The sequence below is a fragment of the Onychomys torridus genome, chromosome 15, assembly GCF_903995425.1.
Source record: "Onychomys torridus chromosome 15, mOncTor1.1, whole genome shotgun sequence".
NCBI lineage: Eukaryota > Metazoa > Chordata > Mammalia > Rodentia > Cricetidae > Onychomys > Onychomys torridus.
This window is the reverse complement of record NC_050457.1, coordinates 2,761,339-2,783,766: the sequence shown is the minus strand read 5'-3', so window position 1 is coordinate 2,783,766 and position 22,428 is coordinate 2,761,339. Positions and strand designations below refer to the sequence as shown.

General features: G+C 39.6%; 1 protein-coding gene across 3 annotated transcripts in view; it reads right to left on the bottom strand.

Annotated features, from left to right (window-relative positions):
• Positions 1–5,111: 5,111 nt before the first annotated feature.
• Positions 5,112–22,428, bottom strand: part of Kiaa0825 (KIAA0825 ortholog) — a 424,652-nt gene continuing 407,335 nt past the window's right edge. For all 3 annotated transcript variants that reach the window (XM_036206767.1, XM_036206766.1, XM_036206769.1), the window contains one exon: positions 5,112–5,463. In XM_036206767.1, coding sequence (XP_036062660.1) covers positions 5,346–5,463 — 118 coding nt within the window. In that variant the 3' untranslated portion in view covers positions 5,112–5,345. The remainder of the gene's footprint in view (positions 5,464–22,428) is intronic.

Below are 22,428 nucleotides of genomic sequence, written 5' to 3'. Positions count from 1 at the left end.
AAAAAATTTATTTTACTAGCCAGTTTGGATCGATTCAGTTGTATTTACTATATTCATTGTTGTAAATGACTTCCTAAAACTCTTTCAACTTAACTACTCTGGAACTTTCCACTCATTAAACACCATCTCCCTTTCTCCTTCTCCTGTTCCGAGGAGCCACTATTCTTTAATATGAATCTGACTATATTAGAAAACTCACAGAAGTAGAATCACACAGCATTTATTTTTTAAGTTTTTAAAATTATTTTCTATGTATGGATGTTTTGTCTGCATGTTTGTATATGTACCACATGCATGCAGTGTCCACAGGAGCACAGAGAGGGCATCAAATCCCCGGGACTGGAGTTAGAGGGTTTTCATCTGCAATATGGGTGTTAGGGGTCAAAGCCTGGTCCTCTGTGAGAGTACTGAGTACTCTTAACCCCTGAGCATCTCTCCAGCTCCTCAGTGTTTTTTAAGTTCCTGGATGAGTTTTTGCATTTAGCATTCTGCCCTTGCATTTATGTGTAATGTTATATGTGGCAGAACTTGCTTCCTTTTTAAAGGCTGTTTTCTAGTATAAAACTGTTCAAGTATAAAGAAAGGGAAGGTGGTGACAAGCTACCTAAACATCCTTTTGGTCTGAAAATGTAGGGGTAACATTATGCTATGAGTGAGCACACACTAATAGAGAAAACCAATTTTTCCCTATTCTTTAGTTGGTATTCCTACAAGAATGTTTATAGAGATAATAAATACATGATATCTGAAATAGACATAATTAAAAATCTAATTCATACTATTTCTATGGAGAAACTGCTAAACCAATAATAAAACAAAAAACTCTATGTTATATAAAATACAATGGCACAGAACACAGAAGACACCACCTCTGTAACACAGGCATCTAAAGAGTCACAAAGTGTCAGGCCTCAATGCTGTCATCGACTCATACAAGTGCAGAACTGACTGTGAGTAACAACACTACTTATCATATTCTTAAAGGCATTGAAAGTCACAATTATCTGACAAATCAATCACATAATTTAACACTCCCAGTTACAATCCATTCAGAAGTTATCACTGTAGTAATTTCAACGATGAGGCACAGAAGAGAATTCAGATAAGTTTTCTCTCATCTCATTTTCTCTTTCAAATGACAGACGCAACTTTTTTTTTTCCTGAAGAAATGAAGTCACTCCTCAGGATTGCTATACAAATGCATCGATGCAGTTAAACAACTTTAAAATATCATCTTAATAGAGACAACTGATGTGTGAGCTGCTATAACATTTTTTATTCGGGTCAATTTCATTTTGGTTCTTCAGTTATTATCTACTGTATCATAGTTGTGTAGACTAATGCAGGATCCTATCAGATAGATGGAGGAACATTAACTGTTGCTTTATACTGAGTCTTCTATTTACTATTTACAAGAAAGATGAAATGGAATGTTCATTTTTTATAAAACTGACTAAATTTTAAATAACTTCAATAGAATTTAAAAAAAATTAGTTAAATCATATTTGAAAATACTTGCTTTACATTATCCAGGCTGACTAAAGTACTTTTTTTACAAAATTATTTATTTTTGAATTAAATAATTATATCATTTTCCCCCTTTCCTCCATCTAAACCCCACCACATACCCCTCCTTGCTCTCTTTCAAATTCCTGGTCTATTTTTTTTAAATTTAAAATGTGTTATTTGGGAGGGATCTGGGTACATGGCTGTTCATTTTACTGCAAGTGAAAATATAAGACTCTCTACAGTCCTTTATACCCTAAACTCAGCCTTAGAAAAATATGTGAGTACTTTCCTTAGGAAATCATGTAGCTACAAGTATTTCATACAGATCACAGGATGTGGGAGCACACAGAGTTTACTAATTTTGTGAGAACATCAGAAGACATGATGTTTGATGTCAGATGGTCCATGGTTCATCATGAGGCTTCTCCCATATGTCCTCACGGTTCTTTGTGCACATTGTATCTCCTTCCAATGGTAGTTACTTAATCAGCTGCTTTTGTTGACTGCCCATACATTGAATAATCCTAGCACAGTATGGTTTATAAAGGGAAACTTCATGTTATATTTAAGGCTTTCAGGGTCTCTATATTATTATATCAGGCACTGATAGGAAGGACATACTAAATTATATAATTGTACTTGGCAGGCAGGGTAGAACACACTCTCTCTCTCTCTCTCTCTGCGTGTGTGTGTGTGTGTGTGTGTGTGTGTGTGTGTGTGTGTGTGTGTGTATCTGTCTCTTTCTCTGTGTGTGCAAGTGCAATGGGAATAAGAAAAATAGCAGGCATTTGTTATAGAATATTATTTTAAGATATGTTAGACTTGTTTATGCTATGGAACATTTGTTTAATAATGCAAAGATGTGTTGCATCCTTTTATGTTGCAGTCTTTTAACTCTGTGAAGTTGTGTTATTTTGCCTACTTAAAACATGACTGGGCCATGTGGTGGTGACACATGCCTTTAATCCCAGCACTCAGGAGGCAGAGGCAGGTGGATCTCTGTGAGTTTGAGGCCAGCCTGGGCTACCAAGTGAGTTCCAGGAAAGGTGCAAAGCTACACAGAGAAACCCTGTCTCAAAAAACCAAAAGAAACAAAACAAACCCATCTGACTGGGCTAGTAAAGATCTGAACAGCCAATAGTAAGGCAGGAGAAAGGATAGGAGGGGCTGGCAGACAGAGAGAATAAAAGGAAAAAAGAGATGGAAAAGCAAGAGAGAGCAAGGAGCCAGAGGGGGCCAGACACACAGCCTCCCAGCCAGACACACAGCCTCCCAGCCAGACACACAGCCTCCCAGCCAGATGCACAGCCTCCCAGCCAGACACACAGCCTCCCAGGCAGACGCACAGCCTCCCAGCCAGCCAGAGTGAGAGCGAGTGGGAGATGACAGGAGTATGAAAGGGAGGCCCCGAGACAAAAGGCAGACTGGACAGTGAGTCAAGAAAAGCTGGCTAGAAATAAGCCATGCCAAGACAGGCATTCATAATGAAGAAAAGGCTTCCATGTATTTATATGGGAGCCAAGTTGTCGTCCCCCCACACCTCCACTGTAGACAATAAAGGGTAGAGAAGGGTAACTGCTGCAAGCCGCAGGAAGACGGAATGGAACTCAGCTACCATCACAAAAGCTGCTACTTAGAAAAGTCGAGGACTTCTCCAAAGGTCAAGCCATGGCTTAAGAAGTCTTGGTGATATTTTAGCTTTTGCATGTATATTAGCTGGTTCCTGCAGTGATTTTCTTGTAATGCTATGCGGGCTTCTTAGAACTCCTAACAGTGTGTTTATCTAAAATACCTATCAAGTGAAACACCTGTCAGGCGATAGCTTTATTTCTTGTGCAATTTAGGGTGAGACCCTCCTTTCTTATACAACCTTACTAATAGACCCCTAACTTCTTACCTAACCACGTCTAGGAATGTAGACTGAGCACATAAATCCCCTTTTTGATATACTAACTGGTCACTAGCGCTCAGTTGACCTCCTCCTTTACCACTCCCATTTTGGGTTGTAAAAGAAAGCCTGATGGTCACTGCCTGAGGAAAACTCTTACCTGCCTTTATGACCCTGTAAGAATTCAAGCCTGGTGACCTTGCTCTGACAGAGGATTGCTATGGTTTTATAACTGAACACCCCAGAGACTGAGGGGACGAAGGTATAAGAAGAACTTGAGAAACGGACAGAATGGTGAGAGAAGAGAGGAAGACAGAGGTTCCATAGAGGGTAAGCAGATCTCGGGCAGAGTCTTCTGAGTGCCAGGAGTGGAGAGTAGCAGAGATGGTGTAGCGAGCACATACCCCAGTTACGGGGGAGGAATAGTCACTCTTGATTCAGACTTGGTATAACACTCATTTATTCACATAGTAAGATTACAAGCAATATTTATCCTGTCTTCCAAGTGGAAGCAGGAGTACCTCTCCAGGTGTACAGGTCCAGACTTGCCACATCTGTTCCTCTGGATCTTGGGTCAGCCTTCCCCTGGTCAGCCACGTCTGCACTGGGGACAGGATCTCACGTCTCTGGCAGAGGAGAGTCGTCTCACACGAGGGCCTGCTGAGCTCTGTTGGTTGGGTCTGGGGCTTCATCTTTTATATTCTTTCCTGGCTAGGTTTCTAGTCTTATCCCTACTTCCACACATAGCTTATAGCTTTTCACTACTCCATTTGTGGCTTTCTTACGTCATTCTATTGCTTATCACTCCTGACCAGGGTTGTTCACCCTAGGCCTTACATGTTCCTTACAGATGGAGAAAGAGGATACAGAGGACGAAGATGAGGCTGGAAACATAGGAGTTTATTTGTTAGCAGGGCTATGAGCTAGGGAACTGGACGGAAGTGAAGCTATGGAGACAGGATTTCATCCCAGAGAAATAAAGTAGACAGATACAGAGCTTGGTGTATCTATATTTATTCTCATCTTGAATGCCTGATGGAGCAATAGCTGTTGAGATAGAATTTTGTCTTAGAGGAATAAAGTTAACAGACATAAGAACATAGTGTACACAAATTTTTTCCCCCTCAGATATCCCACGCTGGATGTAGTGCAATCCCCAGACCCTGGGTATTTTCAATAGATAACTTTTGAATATAATTTTGAAATAAAGATGGTTTTTGGTTGGGAAAAACTACTGTTTTTTTTTTTTTTTTTTTTTTTTTTTTTTTTTTTTTTAATGCTTGAGTCAAAAGGATGTCATGAGCTTCCTGAATTGGAGCCACTTGGTACAGGAGGTGAAAGCCTAAGACTAGAATGATGTTTAGGAGGAGGGCAACAACTCTCACAAACCACCATATGACAGAAGTTAGTAGTGCTGGAGACTGCTTTCTTGTGGGTATGATTAAGATAAAGTGGATGAGGAAGAGGTTATATGGGAAGGGGGTGGGTCCAATCAGTAATACTAAAGACAATTAAGATCTGCTCTTGGGCTACAGCTACCAAATCAAATTGTAATTTTCAGATGACTTCCAGGGTTGGGGGCTCCAATCAACTTAACATCTAAATATTGTATAAGAAGTCCCCAAGGAAAATATTTCTAAACATTTTTCCTGTTGTCATAGATACCTCAGTACTGAAGGGAAGAAAAAAAACATAATTCAAAGGGAACACGAGATGGCAGCAGTAGTTTTATCAGATAAGGAGAAAGATTGGGAAAGAAACACATTTGAAATTATCTTTAATATAAAAAACACGGAGCCTCTTATTTTTTATGTTCTGTGTTCCTGTTCAGTACAGACTCTGTGGTGACACTGTGCTCCACGGCATGTGTGAGGTTTCTCTGACGACAGTGAAAGCCTCCATTGCAGGAGACTGTTTCCTAAAATAAAGCTTTGCTGTTTTCTGCAGATTACGGTTTGTCTATGCTGTCTAATGAAGAAGAGTCCTGTGTGCTACAGATTTGTTTTAAATGTTCCAGCATCATATTTTCTTCGTCTTCCAGAGTTTCATCTTTCCTCATTTCCCACCTAAAAGAAAAAAATAATAAAACCAACATTTTAATAACTTTCAACCAATAATTATTTATTCAAAGCCTGGATATATAGTCACTGGCTTATTGGGGCATCAGTTTTCCTTCTTTATTTCTGCTGACTGCCTCTTGGGCAACAATTCATTGGCACTACTTCAGGGAGAATGGGAGAGGAAAATAACAAGTGAGTATTAAATTTTCAAGTATTGTGTCAAATGAGGTTTCTGTATTTTCCAGATTTAAAATTGCATGTAATACATTTCCTTCAGTGTAGAATGTGTAAATGGCTACAGGCCACAGGCATCAACTGAACTGGCACCCTTGAAGGGACAGCAACCTATCCTTAGACTGGGAACAATCAAGTTAATCCTCAAGAAAACAAAGATTATCTAGTTTCCATAAAATATCAGCTTGAATCCTTTCTGATCCTGGACAATTAGGCACTATAGAGCAAAGTAAAAGAACTGAGACCTACATAAATATATAACCTTGCAATATAAGCATAATAACCTAAGCGCGTTTATTGCTTATTTTCTTGAATACTAACATACAGCAGTTCCCAACTTGCCAAGTCACACTGCACCTAGAATTCCAGCAGGGAGGAATCTTATCTGTTCCTTTCTCTTCTCCTCAGTTTTTCTCCCATTTGCTGAACTACCTTTCATTGTCAGTGTTTTAAAGAGGTCGCAAATCCAGTGCTGCTACATCCTGAAAGAGCTACTGTCAACAGCTCGCCATAGTCCCCACGGCAAAGGAAAAGCAGCTCCTCAGTGACTGTCAGCCTTCCGGGCTTTAGAGCTGGAGCCTCCCATTGATGCCATGCACAGCATGAGTGAGGATTCAGCTTTCTGGTCCTGGCTTCCACATTCTCTGGCAGGGATGAGCAGTAACTTACATGTCAGAAGCTTGGAGAGAAAGGGGACTTTGGAGCCACTACCCCTGGTGGTAATTTACGTTCCTTCTTCGCCCTTTACCTAGGCCTTTTCTCACCTTCTAGGTCCAATCTGGGGTGGATCTAAAAACTGCCATATCTGGGGCCTCTTTAAGTTCTCTGCCTGATCTCTCATGGTTGGAATTAGATTGCCATCTATACAAATTTTAAAATAACTTGAAGATGAAATAATTTGCAATATTATGTAGGGTAAAAGGGCCAGTGAAAGAAACACACTTTGGTCCTGAATCCAGAGAAGCACACTCTGCCTCTGACCAACTCACCATGAAAACCAACCAATCCCTGAGCAGGAAACCCAATACATGAGCACAAAACCAACAAATCCCTGAGCACGAATTCCTCCCAATCTCCAGGCTTGTCCAAACTCAGGGATTGAAATTGGATCAATTCCCACCTTGAAAATTTTCACCCTGGAAAAACTCTGCCCCTAAGAAACCCTATATAAGTCCTGTACCTATTCAGTTTGGAGCTGCCTTTTTCCACCCAAGCAGAGGTGGCTACTCTCCTGTATTTCTCCGTCCCAATAAATCTCTTGAATGAGGTTTTGCTGTGGTTCTGTATGTCAAATGTGTTGCTCTGATTGGTTAAAATAAATAGAGTACTGATTGGCCAGTAGCCAGGCAGGAAGGATAAGGTAGGCGGGACAAGGAAGAGGAGAAGGCGGGGAACAGGAAGGCTGGGAGGAGACACTGCCAGCCGCTGCCAGGAGAAGCAGCATGTAAAGACACTGGTAAGCCACAAGCCATGTGGCAAAGTATAGACTAAGAGAAATGGGTTAATTTAAGAGTAAGAGCTAGACAATGGTAGGCCTGAGCTAATGGCCAAGCAGTTTAAATAATATAAGTGTCTGTATGATTGTTTTATACGTGGGTTGTGGGACTTCCGGGGCTTGGTGGAACCTGGAGAGAAGCACTCCAGCTACAAGGTTTAGGTGAGACCTTTCATCAGAGTGGAGTTGGGCAGAGAAGTAACAACTTTTGTCTAAGCAGAGCTGAGCTGCTACATTTCTGTGGGGAAATTCCCTTAGCAGAGTGGAGCATAGATAGCAAGCTGTAACAGCTCTCCTGGGAGGAGCAGAACGGCTACATTCTGGCAGGAAACCATCCCCCACCTGAACAGAGCTGTAGCTATCTCCTGGCTTCTGATGGCCAGGATACCTTTTCCCTTGAGAGCTGTAACACTTACATACTATGCTGCTGAAAAATCACATCATATGAGAAAGTACTCCTAAAATAAATTATTTTGGGATTTATAATTTATCCCACAAGGCCACCTTTAGTGGAAGTTTAGTTTTATATTGTTTATTAAATGATTTGAGATGGCATCTTGCCAGTATCCCAAGCTGCCCTGGAACTTGCTATGCAGCCCAGGTTGGTTTAGAACTCTTCTTTTTAAAAATATATCTTTACTTATTTTTATTGTATGAATGTTTTGCTGCATATATTTCTGTTTGCCACATGTGTGCCTGGTCCCTGTGGGGGGTCATAAGAGGGTGTCAGATGTCCCCAAAAGGAGTTACAGGTGGCTGTGCCCTACAGTGTGGATGCTGGGAATGGAACCCAGGGACGCTACAAGAGTAGCCAGTGTTCTTAAGAGCTGAGCCATTTCTGCAGCCTCCTTGGTTTAGAACTCTTGATCCTCCTTCCCTACACTCCTCAGTGCTGGGATTACAGGTGTGTATCACCATACCTCACATGGAATTTGATGTTAAAACATGTCTACTACCCATTTCATAAAGGTGTATTGGGATATTTTTATTATGTCTATTACACTGAAATGCAAATAAACAAATAAATAATGGAAAAGTTATATAGTATTAGCTACAGGTTGTTTTAAACACTTTACATATTCCTCTTTAGTTTCATCAAATATTAGTATCTTAATTCTATGAATGAGAATGATCTGAGACACACAAAGTTAGAGTTACTTGCCCAAGTAATTTTGGATGTGAACTCTAGAAATTGGGCTGACATACGGTGTGTTAAGCATGTCCATGATATCAAGACAGTTTTATAGATACCACCAACTAATCTTCAAAGTAGCGGGGGCATGGGTAGGTGAGATGGCTCAGTGGATAAAGGCACTTCCCACCAAGCAAAACAAGCTGAGTGTGATCCTGAGGGCCTCCATGATAGAAGAAGTGAACTGACTCCTGAATGTTATCCTCTGACCTCTACACATGCCATGTGACACCACACATACAGACACATACACAGACACCCCCCCCCACATACAGACACACATTCACAGACACTGTCCACACACATACAGACACACATACACAGACATCCCCACACACACATACAGACACTCATACACAGACACCCCCCCACACACATACAGATACACATACACAGACACCCCCACACACATAGACACACATACACAGACACCCCCACACACATAGACACACATACACAGACACCCTCCACACACATAGAAACACACATACACAGACACCCTCCCACACAGACACACAAAAATAGACACGTAGACACACAATGCAATAAGAAAACACCTGGGGCCAGGAGTTCAGCCAAATCATCAGCCACTTGCCTAGCATATAAAAGAACTTGGGTTTCATTCCAAGTACAAAAACAAACAAACAAAAAGCTTAAAAGCCCACAGAGGTTTCCTACTGAGATCTGAGAGCTTGCTTTACCCAGCAGGTCTACATAAGGGGATGGCTTGACCACGTGCATGGTTACCAGGTGTTTGGAAGGATCTGCACTTGGCTATGTGTCATGCTTTGATCTAGCAAGGGTAAGGTCTTTTGCCCTGACCCTTGGCATTGTTATAAAAAGTCCTTTTGAAGAGATGGAAGGGGCCGGTGGATATTAATCCAGGTCCTCCTGATGCTAGCCTGTGTTTCTATCTCAATTTCTGCTATCTTTCTATCTACAAGTTTCTCCTCAACAGTACCCTGGGTAAAAGTGGGAGCTGGCTTCCCATAATATCCTGAGTTGTGTTAGATATTAAATAGAAGAACTAAAGATCATACATTTTTATGTGCAATCCAAACTTGTTTGCCTACCCACCTCTTTGCATGGAAAGATGCTAATACTGCCTGAGTAAGTGAATCATTTTAAGAATGTCAACAGAACAAAATATGAAAGACACACATAAATATTTTGATCATTGTCTCTACCTGTGGGGATTAAAAGCAGTCTCTCTTCTTCATTAAAAATCTGTATAATTAATATAATTTAAATGAATTATAGAATCCATGATAAGGATTCTTAAGCTTTATGACCATTATGGCACTTCACAGTATAATTGAGCTGTTAGTAATTAATGATATTAGACAAAATTATTTACCTACAAAAGTACTCTTATATCTACCATGTGTTTATTAAGAAGATATCATTTTCTACAAGGATAATGACAAATGGTAAAAAGGTAATAGATTACATTTTTCTAATTATTTTATTCTTGTTAAACAAAAGTGCTAGATACTTGAGATGTTTGTCATAAGCATGCTGCATTTCAAACTCATAACTTGTCAAGAGAAGTTTATTTCTAACTGCTAATACAATGCAAAATCAAATCATTTTGTCAAAAGAATTACCAGGAGAGAAACAAAACGAATCCACCAATTTGTCAAATACCAATGTACAATACGTTCCAAATCTTTATCTGTAGTTTCTCCAATATAGTAAATATCTGTGATAGAAGCATTTCCCAACAGAAATAAAAAGCTATCAGAATCAGTCTATCCTAACCCTCACCAAAAGGCTTTATAGTAAATCTGTGGTGACTTCGTTTTTGTTCATCTTGACTTGGTAGCCTGCCTCTTGTACTATTGCTAAATCCCCTACCTGTCTATTATTGTTTAATAAATTCAACATAGCCTCCACTTTGCTGAGCCTAATATACTGATGAGCAGTAGAATTCCATAAGACCCCATTGATCTATATAAGTACCACTGCCTTCTAGAAAAGGTCCTATCCATATGTCTCCTGGGGGTGGGTGGGATAGAGAAGTTTGGGCATCTTTGACAATGGGTCCTTTTTCTATCTAACATAGTTGAGTCTCTACATAAACCTCTGCTGAGCTACTCCACAGTGTCAGTAGTCACAACCTGGGGCATCAGCTGCATTCTGCCTGACTTGTGTGTTCTAAGCCTTCACAAATCCTCCTTCATTTATATAGTTACAGCAGGATCAGTGGTAGTGTCAGCTTGCCACTACAAACATCCTAACATAAGCTCTTGCTTGGGGCTCTTGAAAGTATCAGACCCTGGGCTCAGTATTTTATATTCCTTTTTCACTTTAATGGGCAATAGCAGGTTTATGGTTCCTATGAACAGTTAAGGCATGATAAATAAACGTTACACATCAGTGAGTAGCTGTTCTGGTGACTGGTTTTATGGAATCTTGTATTGGGAGATGACTTCATGGAAGACTGTGTGAGAGCCAACAAGGAGAGCAGTGCTGGGGACATGTTTAATCACGGTATAGGTCAATGGTAGCATCAATCCAGATTATCAAAGATGCAAGTCCTGTAGGGCCTTTAAGGTACGAAGTTCTCTGAGACATAGTCTTCTGCCAGAAGAAAACCAGCTAAAGTCTGTAAAATCAATTGTGTCTCAAATACAAGCCTAAACCCTGAGATCACTCTGACTTTGAGTTGAAGTGGAGCCGATTGCTTGCTATTTGAATCTTCTCAGGAGAGTTTCTGAACCTCCCAGTCTCAAGTGTTTTATCTATAAAGTAGTGCCAGAAGAGTTTGAGCAGAACACAGCCACATGCACTTTTATCTGTGTCCTCTGTGACTGGTCCCACACAGCAGAGCTTAGTAGCTGTGATGGAGACCACCAAGACACCACATCCCACAAGCCCTGAAATACTTACCATTTGGACTTTTCACAAAGCAATTTTGCCAGTCTCAGTTCTGGAAAGGCCGTTGTAACTGGGGAAGACTAGGAAATGTGCAGGGTGTTTCCCTGGCATGTTCAGTGGTTTTAGTGGGACCCAGAGAGAAGGATGGAAAATGGCTTCCATACAAAGTGTTCATGGTACCCCGATGAGAAACATTTGTTCTAGAAGTTCCAATCCTATTGAATAGTTATCAGAGTATTAAAATAGTAAGAATCCTTATCTAATTTCTCATTTTAATTGAAATTGCTTGTGTCTGACTTCTCAGAATGCTTTTTGCTGAAGAGAGTTTAGGAGGCAGGGTGCAGCCTGAATTTGAACCCTTAAGCTGTGTGAACTGGGGCTGATTTTCTGTCTATAAAATGGGAATTCACAGAAGTGCAGTGATGATAAAATGAGAAAATATATATAAAACAAAATAATGCCTTATTCCTAGCAAGCACCCAGTGCGGGGCAGGTTTTTGTTGCCGTCCAGTTTCTTTGTTATTTGATTGTGGTCATAAGTAGGGGCAAATGTGACTGTGGTGGGTCTTACTTTCCTCACGGAACAAAAAATCCCAAAGGAAGTTACTGCAGCTGCTGGCTAAGTAGACCCACGACAGATCTGCTGTCACAGTGGTTTTCTTTTCTTTTACATCATGTCATGGTCCCTAGATGGTTGTGGTGACATCAGCCAGCCAGCCAGCCATGTTTAGAGGCAGGAAGAAGGAGGAAGAATGCATCTAATTAGAAGTATATGATTTACCCCAGATTCTCCCCAGAAGACATTGAAGCCATATTGTTTGGGACTCAAACCTGATTCTCTCTTATTAAAAATGTGATACTACACAAGTGTTTTAATCTTTGTGTGAATCAGATTTTCTCAATTTTAAAATAGGTGACAGTGCCAGTATTCATTCCAGTGTTACAAAGAGTAGGTGAGATGTGAATACCAAGGGCCTCATAAAATGTTACAACTAGTTTATTAGACTCTACTTGAACTAAGTGGAGTACCAGAGTCTTCACATCCATGTTTTTCCTGCTGTTTTGTGTCTTCACACCACTTTATCTGAAAAATTCTCTTTCAAATACATAGGCAAGTGAGGTTCTATGTACGGCAATGACCTCCCTTGGTGCTGTTATAAGCTCCCATCTTCCTCTCATGCTTCTTGTATTCTGTGAAAGGAACACTGCATGCTGACCCACTTTTTTCGGCCCATACTGGCTGAACTTGTTCTGGTTTTTGACTATCCCTTTGTTGCATTTTTAGGTACAGTTATGATATGGTAGTTGATTATATTATTGGCATTTCTCCTGCAATGCCAGTAAAATACTTTGATATAAAAGTGTAACTTGAAATAAGCCTCCCGACTTAATGTGATTATTAAACATTCATGTGGCTCTTTGTATTTACAAAGTGCTTTGCAGTTATTTATTAGTTGATTGTGCCATTAAAAACATTAACCATCTGGTCCAATTAATGACTTGAAATTGTCCTACCAGTTGGTGACTGAGCAATGAATGGCGAATTCATATTGGATTTTGTTCCTCCAAAACAAAACCCTTTTGTACTTCTCCTCTGCATGGTATAGCAAGTAACCATTTTCTTTATTTTGATGCTCTGTGCACATGAGCCTCTCTCAGGGTTGTAGACATCTTCTCCTTCAAGAAACCCATCTGCTTCCCTACGTTCAGCTCCTGTCTTCTCATCTGTAGTTCATTTGCACTCTGAGATGCAATGAATTGTTGTTTATCCTCATCCCTGAGTTCTCTAATTCAGTTTCTTGATCATCATTTTTATTCTCACTTTAAGTCTATTAAATATTGTTTATATAAAGACATTTGTGTATGTTTAGAAATTGATTGTGACTTCATAGCCCTCAATAACCACACAGGGTCGGGACTTGAGGAAACACTTTGCATCTCTTTTCCCAGTTTTGTGCACATATCAGCTACCATCAGTACAGGCATAACACACTGAAGACATTCTCATCCCTAGTTCAGGAGTTCAAAACCTCAGAGCTGTTCACATCTCAATTTCATGACCCTGAGGAACTATACCATCCATGACCACCCTGACTACAGGGTTGAAAGTTTCATGCTCTAGCCTGGTCACAGTTCTGTTCGGCCTCTGCCGCCCTTCTTCAAGGAGAGAATTGTCATTCTTATTGTTCTTGTCTTATGTTATCTACACTTTTATGTCTTACTTTGCTCTCTAGCCATCTGAAATCTCTTTCCATTCACCTCAAACCAGCTCATTCTTCCTCAGACTATGTCCACAGTCCTCCTTTCAGGCAGTCCTTCCCAACTGCCTAATCCTGAATCAAATTCAGAGAGTATTTGATTATGCCTTTTAATGATCACAATGTAGAAATATTACTTGGCTATCCATAATTCAGAGAAATTGTCCATGGATTCAGTTTTCTAAAATATGAGCCAAGTGATGTTATTTCTTCTCCAAAACAAGCAAGCAGGCAGGCAAACAAACACAAGCTGCTCCTGTCCTTTACCACAGTGCCTCCCACCACCTAAAATGCTCAAATATGTTAGGCTGGCTCAAAGAGCATGTTTTCCAACAACACAGAGCTCCATACACCACACTCTTCACACCTCAGACTCACAGAATAGCTGCTGGTTGGTATCCATCAGAACTGTAGATGTTATTACACTATATTTAGATGGATAGAAATAGCCTATAAGTTCATCTCAAATAGATATCATTTATTAATTATACAAATAATAAGATGTCAGCTTTTGAAATTCATCTTGGTTTCTACATCAGCACCTTTTTAAAAATAAATCCTAAAATTTAATAATACCCAAAAACATCTTCCTGAAAATTCTATTAGGCACATTCACATTCTTCTAAAAGTGAGGCCATGATATATAGAAAAGGTAGTTATGGCTGAAGAGATGGCTCAATGGTGAAGAGTTATGAGTTATGGGAGCTCATAACCTAGCAACCACATGACTAGCTGTCTGTCCATAGCACCTGCCAGTTACAGAGGACTAGACACCCTCTTCTGACATCTATGTCCATAGGTATTGGTGTCCTCACCTTTACACACACACACACACACACACACACACACACACACACACACACAAACACACACACACAATTGCACTCATGAACAGATTTATAAACTGATAAAATACTTGAAAAAGGTTTAATTATTTAATTTTATTTGACATGTGATTAGCATTTTTTTGCCAATGAAAAATATCTCTATTGACTGTGATTAGCAAAATAGCTAAATCACTAAGGGCCAGAAAGATGGTTCAGTGGTTAAGAGCACACTGGTTGTTCTTCCAGCAGACCCCGTTCAATTTCCAGCATCCACATGGCAGCTCACAACCAGCTGTAACTCCAGTTCCAGGGTGTACAATGCCCTCTTATGGCCTCTGAGAGCACAGGATGCATGTGGTACATAGACATACTTGTAAACAAAACACTCATACATATAAAATAGAAATAAATAAATCTTCAAAATATGTTTAAGTCACATATTATACTAGAATAAATTCAAAACTTTCAATCTGTCTCAATGAGTGGTAAAAGTAAAAATAAATTGTAGCATGTTCTTCTGAAAAGACTGAAATAAAAGACTGAAATAACTTATAAAGATAAGTTAGCTGTTTATTAGTCTTTAGGCATAGCGCTTATAGCTGAGTGACCTGCTTAGTTTATGGGTCTATTAAAAATAAATCACAAGGAGCCATGTTTCAGACAGAGTTTTAGTACATGTAATGAATTTACTCATTCACCCAGAAAACATTCACTGAGCATGTGCTGAGTCCAGACTACTGTGCTAGGTAGGCAACTGGAGTGAGTGGAGCTGGGGATGACACTGTCCTTAGGTGCTTATATAGTCTGAGAGTTCATCGTATGAGGAAGGCTGAATAATTATCCCAAACATACCCACAGAATCTCACAACGATTTTCCACACTACGTCAGTGCAGGTATGAAATGTCAGTGGTACTAAAAGGAACTGCTGCTGTTTCCTTAGGCTTCATTTTAGTAATTGTCTATGAGGTAGGCATAATTCAGGCATTCCTTCCTTGACTTAGGAAGCAATCTGAAGTAGCTCTAGGGAATCATTTACGTCTTCCTTTTCTCTTTGGAAAAGCATCAACATTACGACAGAAAGCATTCTGAGATTTTTGAGTAGTGAAGTCATTATTAAATTCTAGGGACACTGGAAATGATGGTATTTGATACTGTTCTCAGAAGGCAGTCACATTGGAAAGTGACAATGTGTAACACTGAGTCCCAAAGGACAAACTTTGGGGAGGGGACATGCAGGTATAAAGATTTCCTATGCTTGAGAAAATTAGTCTAAAACAGAACAAGCATTTGCTATACTTGAATTTAAACAATAGCTCCCCCAAGCCAATTCCCTATAGGATGGCTTTAAACTGACCTTGTTTATACCCCACTTACTCAGTGCTGGGTCACAGCACCAGTTTTATGTGGTGTTGATGTTGCTTGCTAGGCAAGCACACAGCAAGAGTGTCACACCATAACAGCACATTTTAGTATTTCTATCCCCCACCCCATGCAGAGCAACAGATTAGTGTCTTGTCTTAGAGACAGGCCTTAACAACACATACTTAAAAGGTAAAATTCTACCCTGTCTTATATGTTCTCCAGATGATGAGATCCTGTAATCACATTGACCTAAGGTTTTAAAACCCAAGATTCAAAAAAAAAAAAAAAAAATGCATAGCTTTGTTCTATCCTCTTCAGTCTACATTTAGTTAGAAATGGAGAAATCAACAATCTTTTTATACAATGTGAAAACAGTTGATTTATTGATCAGCCTTATCCTCACCAAAACAACATTTAAAATGTCTTTATAGGCTGTAATTTTTAAAAAAATTTAAAGTTTTATTTTCTTCTGAACTTTGTATCAAATCTATAACAGCCAAATTATAAGGATCCTATATATCTTTGATTATGACTTTTTGCAGGTACTTTTAGGAATGGTAGGTGGAAAAACATTTCACTTTGACAAATGGTTGGAGGTAGGCTTTGTTTGTTAGAATATCTCACTAACTCCAGGCTAGCCTTCAGTTCACTATACAGCAATGGCTGGCCTCAAGCTTCCTTAGCCACCATGCTGTAGGATCATGGGCATATGCCACTACATCCGAGATCCTTATTAACTTATTTATTAACAAATATGCCACTACATCCGAGATCCTTATTAACATATTTATTAACAAATATGTCACTACATCTGAGATACTTATTAACTTATTTATTAACAAGTTTCTTAAGGTGTGTTAGTTTAAGGGGATTTTTTTAATATTTTGGAGATTTCCATGAAATGCAAAGGACACGACACATTTAGAGAATACCATAGAAGATCATCCCATCCGTGTCTTTGGTGGTTATAACACACATGCATTTCTTAATATAAGCCGAGTGGGTTATCTAGTGCTCCACATTATTTTCACCTAACTGAATACTTTAAAATCTAGAAGACAAAGATGACTTGTTTATCTTATAAAAGATCTGTTAACATAGAACACACACACACACACACACACACACACACACACACACACACACATTTTCTGGAACTCTACATATATACACATATAAATACAGAACTATATATATTCTGGATATCAGCCCTCTGTCAGATATGGGGTTGGTGAAGATCTTTTCCCATTATGTAGGCTGTTGCTTTGTCTTGTTGACCGTGTCCTTTACTCTACAAAAGCTTCTCAGTTTCAACAAGTCCCATTGATTGATTGTTTCTCTCAGTGTCTGTGCTACTGGTATTATATTTAGAAAGTGCTCTCCGGTGCAAATGCATTCAAGAGTACTTCCTACTTTCTCTTCTATCAGGTTCAGAATAGCTGGATTTATGTTGAAGTCTTTGATCCACTTGGACTTAAGTTTTGTGCAGTGACAGATATGGATCTATTTGCAGCCTTCTACACATTGACATCCAGTTATGCCAGCACCATTTGTTGAAGATGCTTTCTTTTTTCCATTGTACATTTTTGGCTTCTTTGTCAAAAATCATATGTTCATAGGTGTGCGGGTTAATGTCAGGGTCTTCACTTCGATACCATTGGTCCACACGTAGGTTTTTATGCCAGTACGAAGCTGTTTTTATTACTGTAGCTCTATAGTAGAGCTTGAGGTCGGGGATCGTGATGCCTCCAGAGGTTGTTTTATTGTACAGGATTCTTTTGGCTATCCTGGGCTTTTTGTTTTTCCATATGAAGTTGAGTATTATTCTTTCCAGATCTGTGAAGAATTGTGTTGGTAATTTGATGGGGATTGCGTTGAATCTGTAGATTGCTTTTGGTAAGATCGCCATTTTTACTATGTTAATCCTGCCTATCCATGAGCATGGGAGGTCTTTCCATTTTCTGACATCTTCTTCAATTTCTTTTTTCAGAGACTTAAAGTTCTTGTCATATAGGTCCTTCACATGCTTAGTTAGAGTAACCCCAAGGTATTTTATATCATTTGTGGCTATTGTAAAGGGTGATGTATCTCTGATTTCCTTCTTAGCCTGTTTGTCTATTGTATATAGGAGGGCTACTGATTTTTTGAGTTGATCTTGTATCCTGCTATGTTGTTGAAGGTTTTTATTAGGTGTATTATTTCCTTGATTGAATTTTTGGGGTCACTCATGCATACTATCATGTCATCTGCAAATAGGGAAAGCTTGACTTCTTCCTTCCCAATTTGTATCCCCTTAATATCCTTATGTTGTCTTATAGCTCCTGCCAGAACTTCAAGTACTATATTGAATAAGTAGGGGGAGAGGGGACAGCCTTGCCTTGTTCCTGATTTTAGTGGTATTGCTTTGAGTTTCTCTCCATTTAATTTGATGTTGGCTGTTGGCTTGCTGTAGATTGCCTTTATTATGTTTGGGTATGTTCCCTGTATTCCTGATTACTCCAAGACCTTTATCATGAAGGGGTGTTGGATTTTGTCAAATGCCTTTTCTGCATCTAGTGAGATGATCATGTGGTTTTTTTCTTTGAGTTTGTTTATATGGTATATCACATTGATGGACTTTTGTATGTTGAACCACCCTTGCATCCCTGGGATGAAGCCTACTTGATCATGGTGGATAATTGTTTTGATGTGCTCTTGGAGTCTGATTGCCAGAATTTTATTGAGTATTTTTGCATCAGTGTTCATGAGGGAGATCGGTCTGTAGTTCTCTGTCTTTGTTGCATCTTTGTTTGGTTAGGAGTCAGGGTAATTGTAGCCTCATAGAAGGAGTTTGGTAATATTCCTCCTGCTTCTATTGTGTGGAACAATTTAAAGAGTATTGGTGTTAAGTCTTCTTTGAAGATCTGGTAGAATTTTGCACTGAAACCATCTGGTCCTGGGCTTTTTTGGTTGGGAGACTTTTAATGCCTGATTCTATTTCCTTAGGGGTTATTGGACTATTTAAATGGTTTATCTGGTCTTGATTTAACTAAGGTATGTGGTACCTATCCATAAATTATCCATTTCTTTTAGATTTTCCAGTTTTGTGGAGTAGAGGTTTTTGAAGTATGACCTGATGATTCTCTGGATTTCCTCATTGTCTGTTGTTATGTCCCCCATAAATACAGAACTAAATGTAATAGTTGTAAATGTAAATGTAAATCTAGTTGCATACAATAAGTAGAATCAAATATAGTTGTTCCTACTAAAATTCATATTCAGTATAAAAGACTAACTATACTTGCCACTGTGAACAAGCAACTTGTTTGCTTCTGCCAAGATTTTGTTACATGATTGTGTTAACTAGCTATATATCCATTTATCTAGTTATTTCTTTAACAACTCAAATGATTTTTCTTGTGCAAGATGGTTCATTTCTTTAGTTACTACTAATGCACTAAAAGTATTCTTTCCCAAGCACAGGGGTAAGCAGCCTTTAATTAATTTGAATTTATAGCCTTATGAGACATCTGTAGCATAGCTGAACTGCACAAGCAATTTATTTTAATTAATATGATTTGTTCTATATATTTAATAGGAGAGTTATATGCCAACAAAGTGGACAAGTAAGGATGCTAACTGCAATGTTTTAAATAGTTATGGCTTAAAAATAACATAAATGGGAGCACAGCTGTCATTGGTAATGGGATCTGAACTTTTCTGTTAATAGTAAATCATCCACATCACCACAGAAACCTCGTTTAGACAGAGGGCCAAGGTCACACTACCTGGCCAGCATTTAGTGCTGACACAGAACACTACTCTTTATTACGAGACAAGTGACAGCTACTGTAACCACGGTGCTGTTTATTCACAGGTAGATGTCATGTAATATGTCAAATAAGTCATTTTTACCCTTTAAACTTGGTATTTTGGAATTGTATAGTATATAAATGTGTTATATCCATTTCATACAGTGAGGATTGTAGAGAGCCTTAAGGAAGTGAAGTCCTGAGTGAATGTGTGCTCTTGACAGGGGATGGCCATGTCAAGGACCTCACAGCATCAGTCTTAGGGGACTGAACGCAGTGTTGATGGCAGTGTGTGCAGAAATACCCACCAAAGCTTTCTTCTTCCAGATGTTTACAGCTTGAAGGCTGCTCCTGCAAAGAGACTTGTGCTGCAGAGATTAGCCAAACTAACTCTCTAATGCAGCTGCAAACCATAACCCCTGTGTCCTTGTTTATCAGTGTGTAAATAACCCCACCTCCTGGTCCAGCTGTATGTCACAGCCCCCTCTCTTTGTTCAACTCTATATAATAAACACGCCTAGACTCTGGGGTGCTGTGGCTTCTCCATCAGAGAGCTTTTCTGTGAGTTCATATGTCCATCTGTCTGTCTTTTCTTCTTCATCCCCAGTCAGGACCATCCCTCAGGCCATGCTGGATTGGTAGTGTACTTCAAACTATTACATTGGATGGTGCTTTTACTATGTAAAACAGTAGAATTGGGGTGTGATGTGGTAAAACAGCAACCCCTTTCTCATCATGGAGGGAAGGAATACACATTTTTAATTTAAAAACTATCCAACAACCAAAGAGCCTATTGCCAACCTAGTCATTCATATTAACAGTAATATTGTTTTTAGAAAAGGAGCTATAACATCCCCTGATTCAGGGTTTGCTTGAAACTGTCTAAAATTTACAAACCTAAAACTTACTTAAAACCTAGGAGAAAAAACCGGCAGCGTTGTGTGGTGGCTTGTGTCCTTATTTACCATTGCATCATTACCTATTTTACACAGATTTGAAATTCAGTAATAAATAATGATATTGTGAGATTGTTATTATCATTGTTATAGACCAGGAATGACCTGGTGTCACACAGGTGGTCAGTGGCATAGACAGGGTTCTAACTCAATCAGGTGGTATCACAGTTAATACTTTTATCTGGTATAGCATACTTCCTACCACAACCTGTGTCTTCCTAAGTCAGTGTGTTTCAGAAAGCAATGATTGGAACATGAGCTTTTCTTAGGGAATTCACAGCTCAAGAACTCCTCATAGACAGTCTGCATATGTCAGGAATTTAACTGATGGGAAAGGCCATGGCAGGCTAGAATTGGAAGAACTGACTCAAGAGTATTTGTTACTTACAAGAGACAGAATGCCATCACTTCTATACAGATAGATGATCTCTGAAAACTGCTACATTTCAGTTCCTTGGGGCTTAGGAGATACATTACTTGGTGCCTTCATTCCCTTTTATATGCAATGAAATGTACCCCTTCCTCTGACTTCCTCTTGTCAGAAAAGGGGTGAAGATGTAAGTCTGACTTAGAGGAACTAACCGGTGGCTGCTGTGCTAAGGACGCCAGCAGTCTGCCCGCCAGTCTACTGTACCTAGAGTCTGTGCTGTGTGAGAGACAGGTCCAAAGCATGAAGTCTGGACTATTATTTAATCTCTGCTTACAAAGCAGAGGTGAGCAGTCATGATGAACTAAACTTACAGAAGGTAAATTTCACTGTCATAGAACAGGACTGGAAACTGCAACACAACTACTCTACTTCCCAAAGCAGATCCAAGAAGTCAAGGAAAGAGTGCACTTCAGCTGAGATCCTCAGGGAGACACAGGCTCGCTCCTTACCACATCATTAGTGGACTGTGGTATATGCTTATTTCACTATGGTTTTGATGGGTAAGAAGAGTTGGTCAACAGAAGCACTTATTTAATAAGAAGAATGGCCTAAAGAAATAGAAATTCTTTCCCATTATTCAAAGTCAATGTCAATCAACTTTGGATTTAGTCTATTTTGCATATAATATATTTTAACCAGCCCCTCCCCAACTCCTCCCATATCCCCCATACTTCTCTACCCACCCAACTTTATGTTCTTTCTCTTTCTTTCTTTAAACCAACCAACTAAACAAACAAAATCAAAACAATAAAAAAATCAAAACAAAAACTCCAAGAAACACACAAAAACCACTCTCACAAAGCCACAAAACCGGAAATTAAAATAGGCAAACAAAAGACTATGAGACAAAAAAATACCCAAACAATGCAAAATTAGACAAAAAGTTCACAAAAATACCACTGAGTTCATGTTGTGTTAGTCAAGCACCCCTAGGCATTGGGCCTGCCCTGAAGTGTGGTTGACTTACCCAGCCTGAATGCACTGGTGGGAACTGGTGTTTCTTTTGCCAGCAGGTATCAATTGCATATAGCTTCTTGTTAGGGGTGGAAGCTGGTGTCCACTTCCGGTGCTGGGACCCTGTCGAACTTGAACCCCTGCGGCCTTCTGCATGCTACCCCAGTATCTGTGGGTTCGTGTGTGCATCAGTGCTGTTCTATCTGGCGGACACTGTGTCCTTGGCGTCTCCCACCTCTGCAGGCTCTTACAATCTTTCTGCCTCCCTCTTCTGCAAAGACCCCTGAGCCCTGAACGGGACTGAGTCCTCCAAGGTCGCCCACTCTCTATACACTGTCCATTGTGTGTCTCTGTGTTAGTTCCATCTACTGCAGGAGGAAGTTTCTCTGATAAGAGCTGAGTGAGGCACTGATCAGAGCACCAGCCCACTGTGGCCGCTGAGGGGCCTTAGTTCAAGTTTCTCTAGATCAGAGACCCTGACTTTGAATTCTTAAAAGCAAAGCAAAGGCCTCTGAAATTCCTGGTATGACTTTGATATTCTTTGGTAAACTTATAAGATGTAAGTTCTTTGAGGATAAAGACCTCATTTAT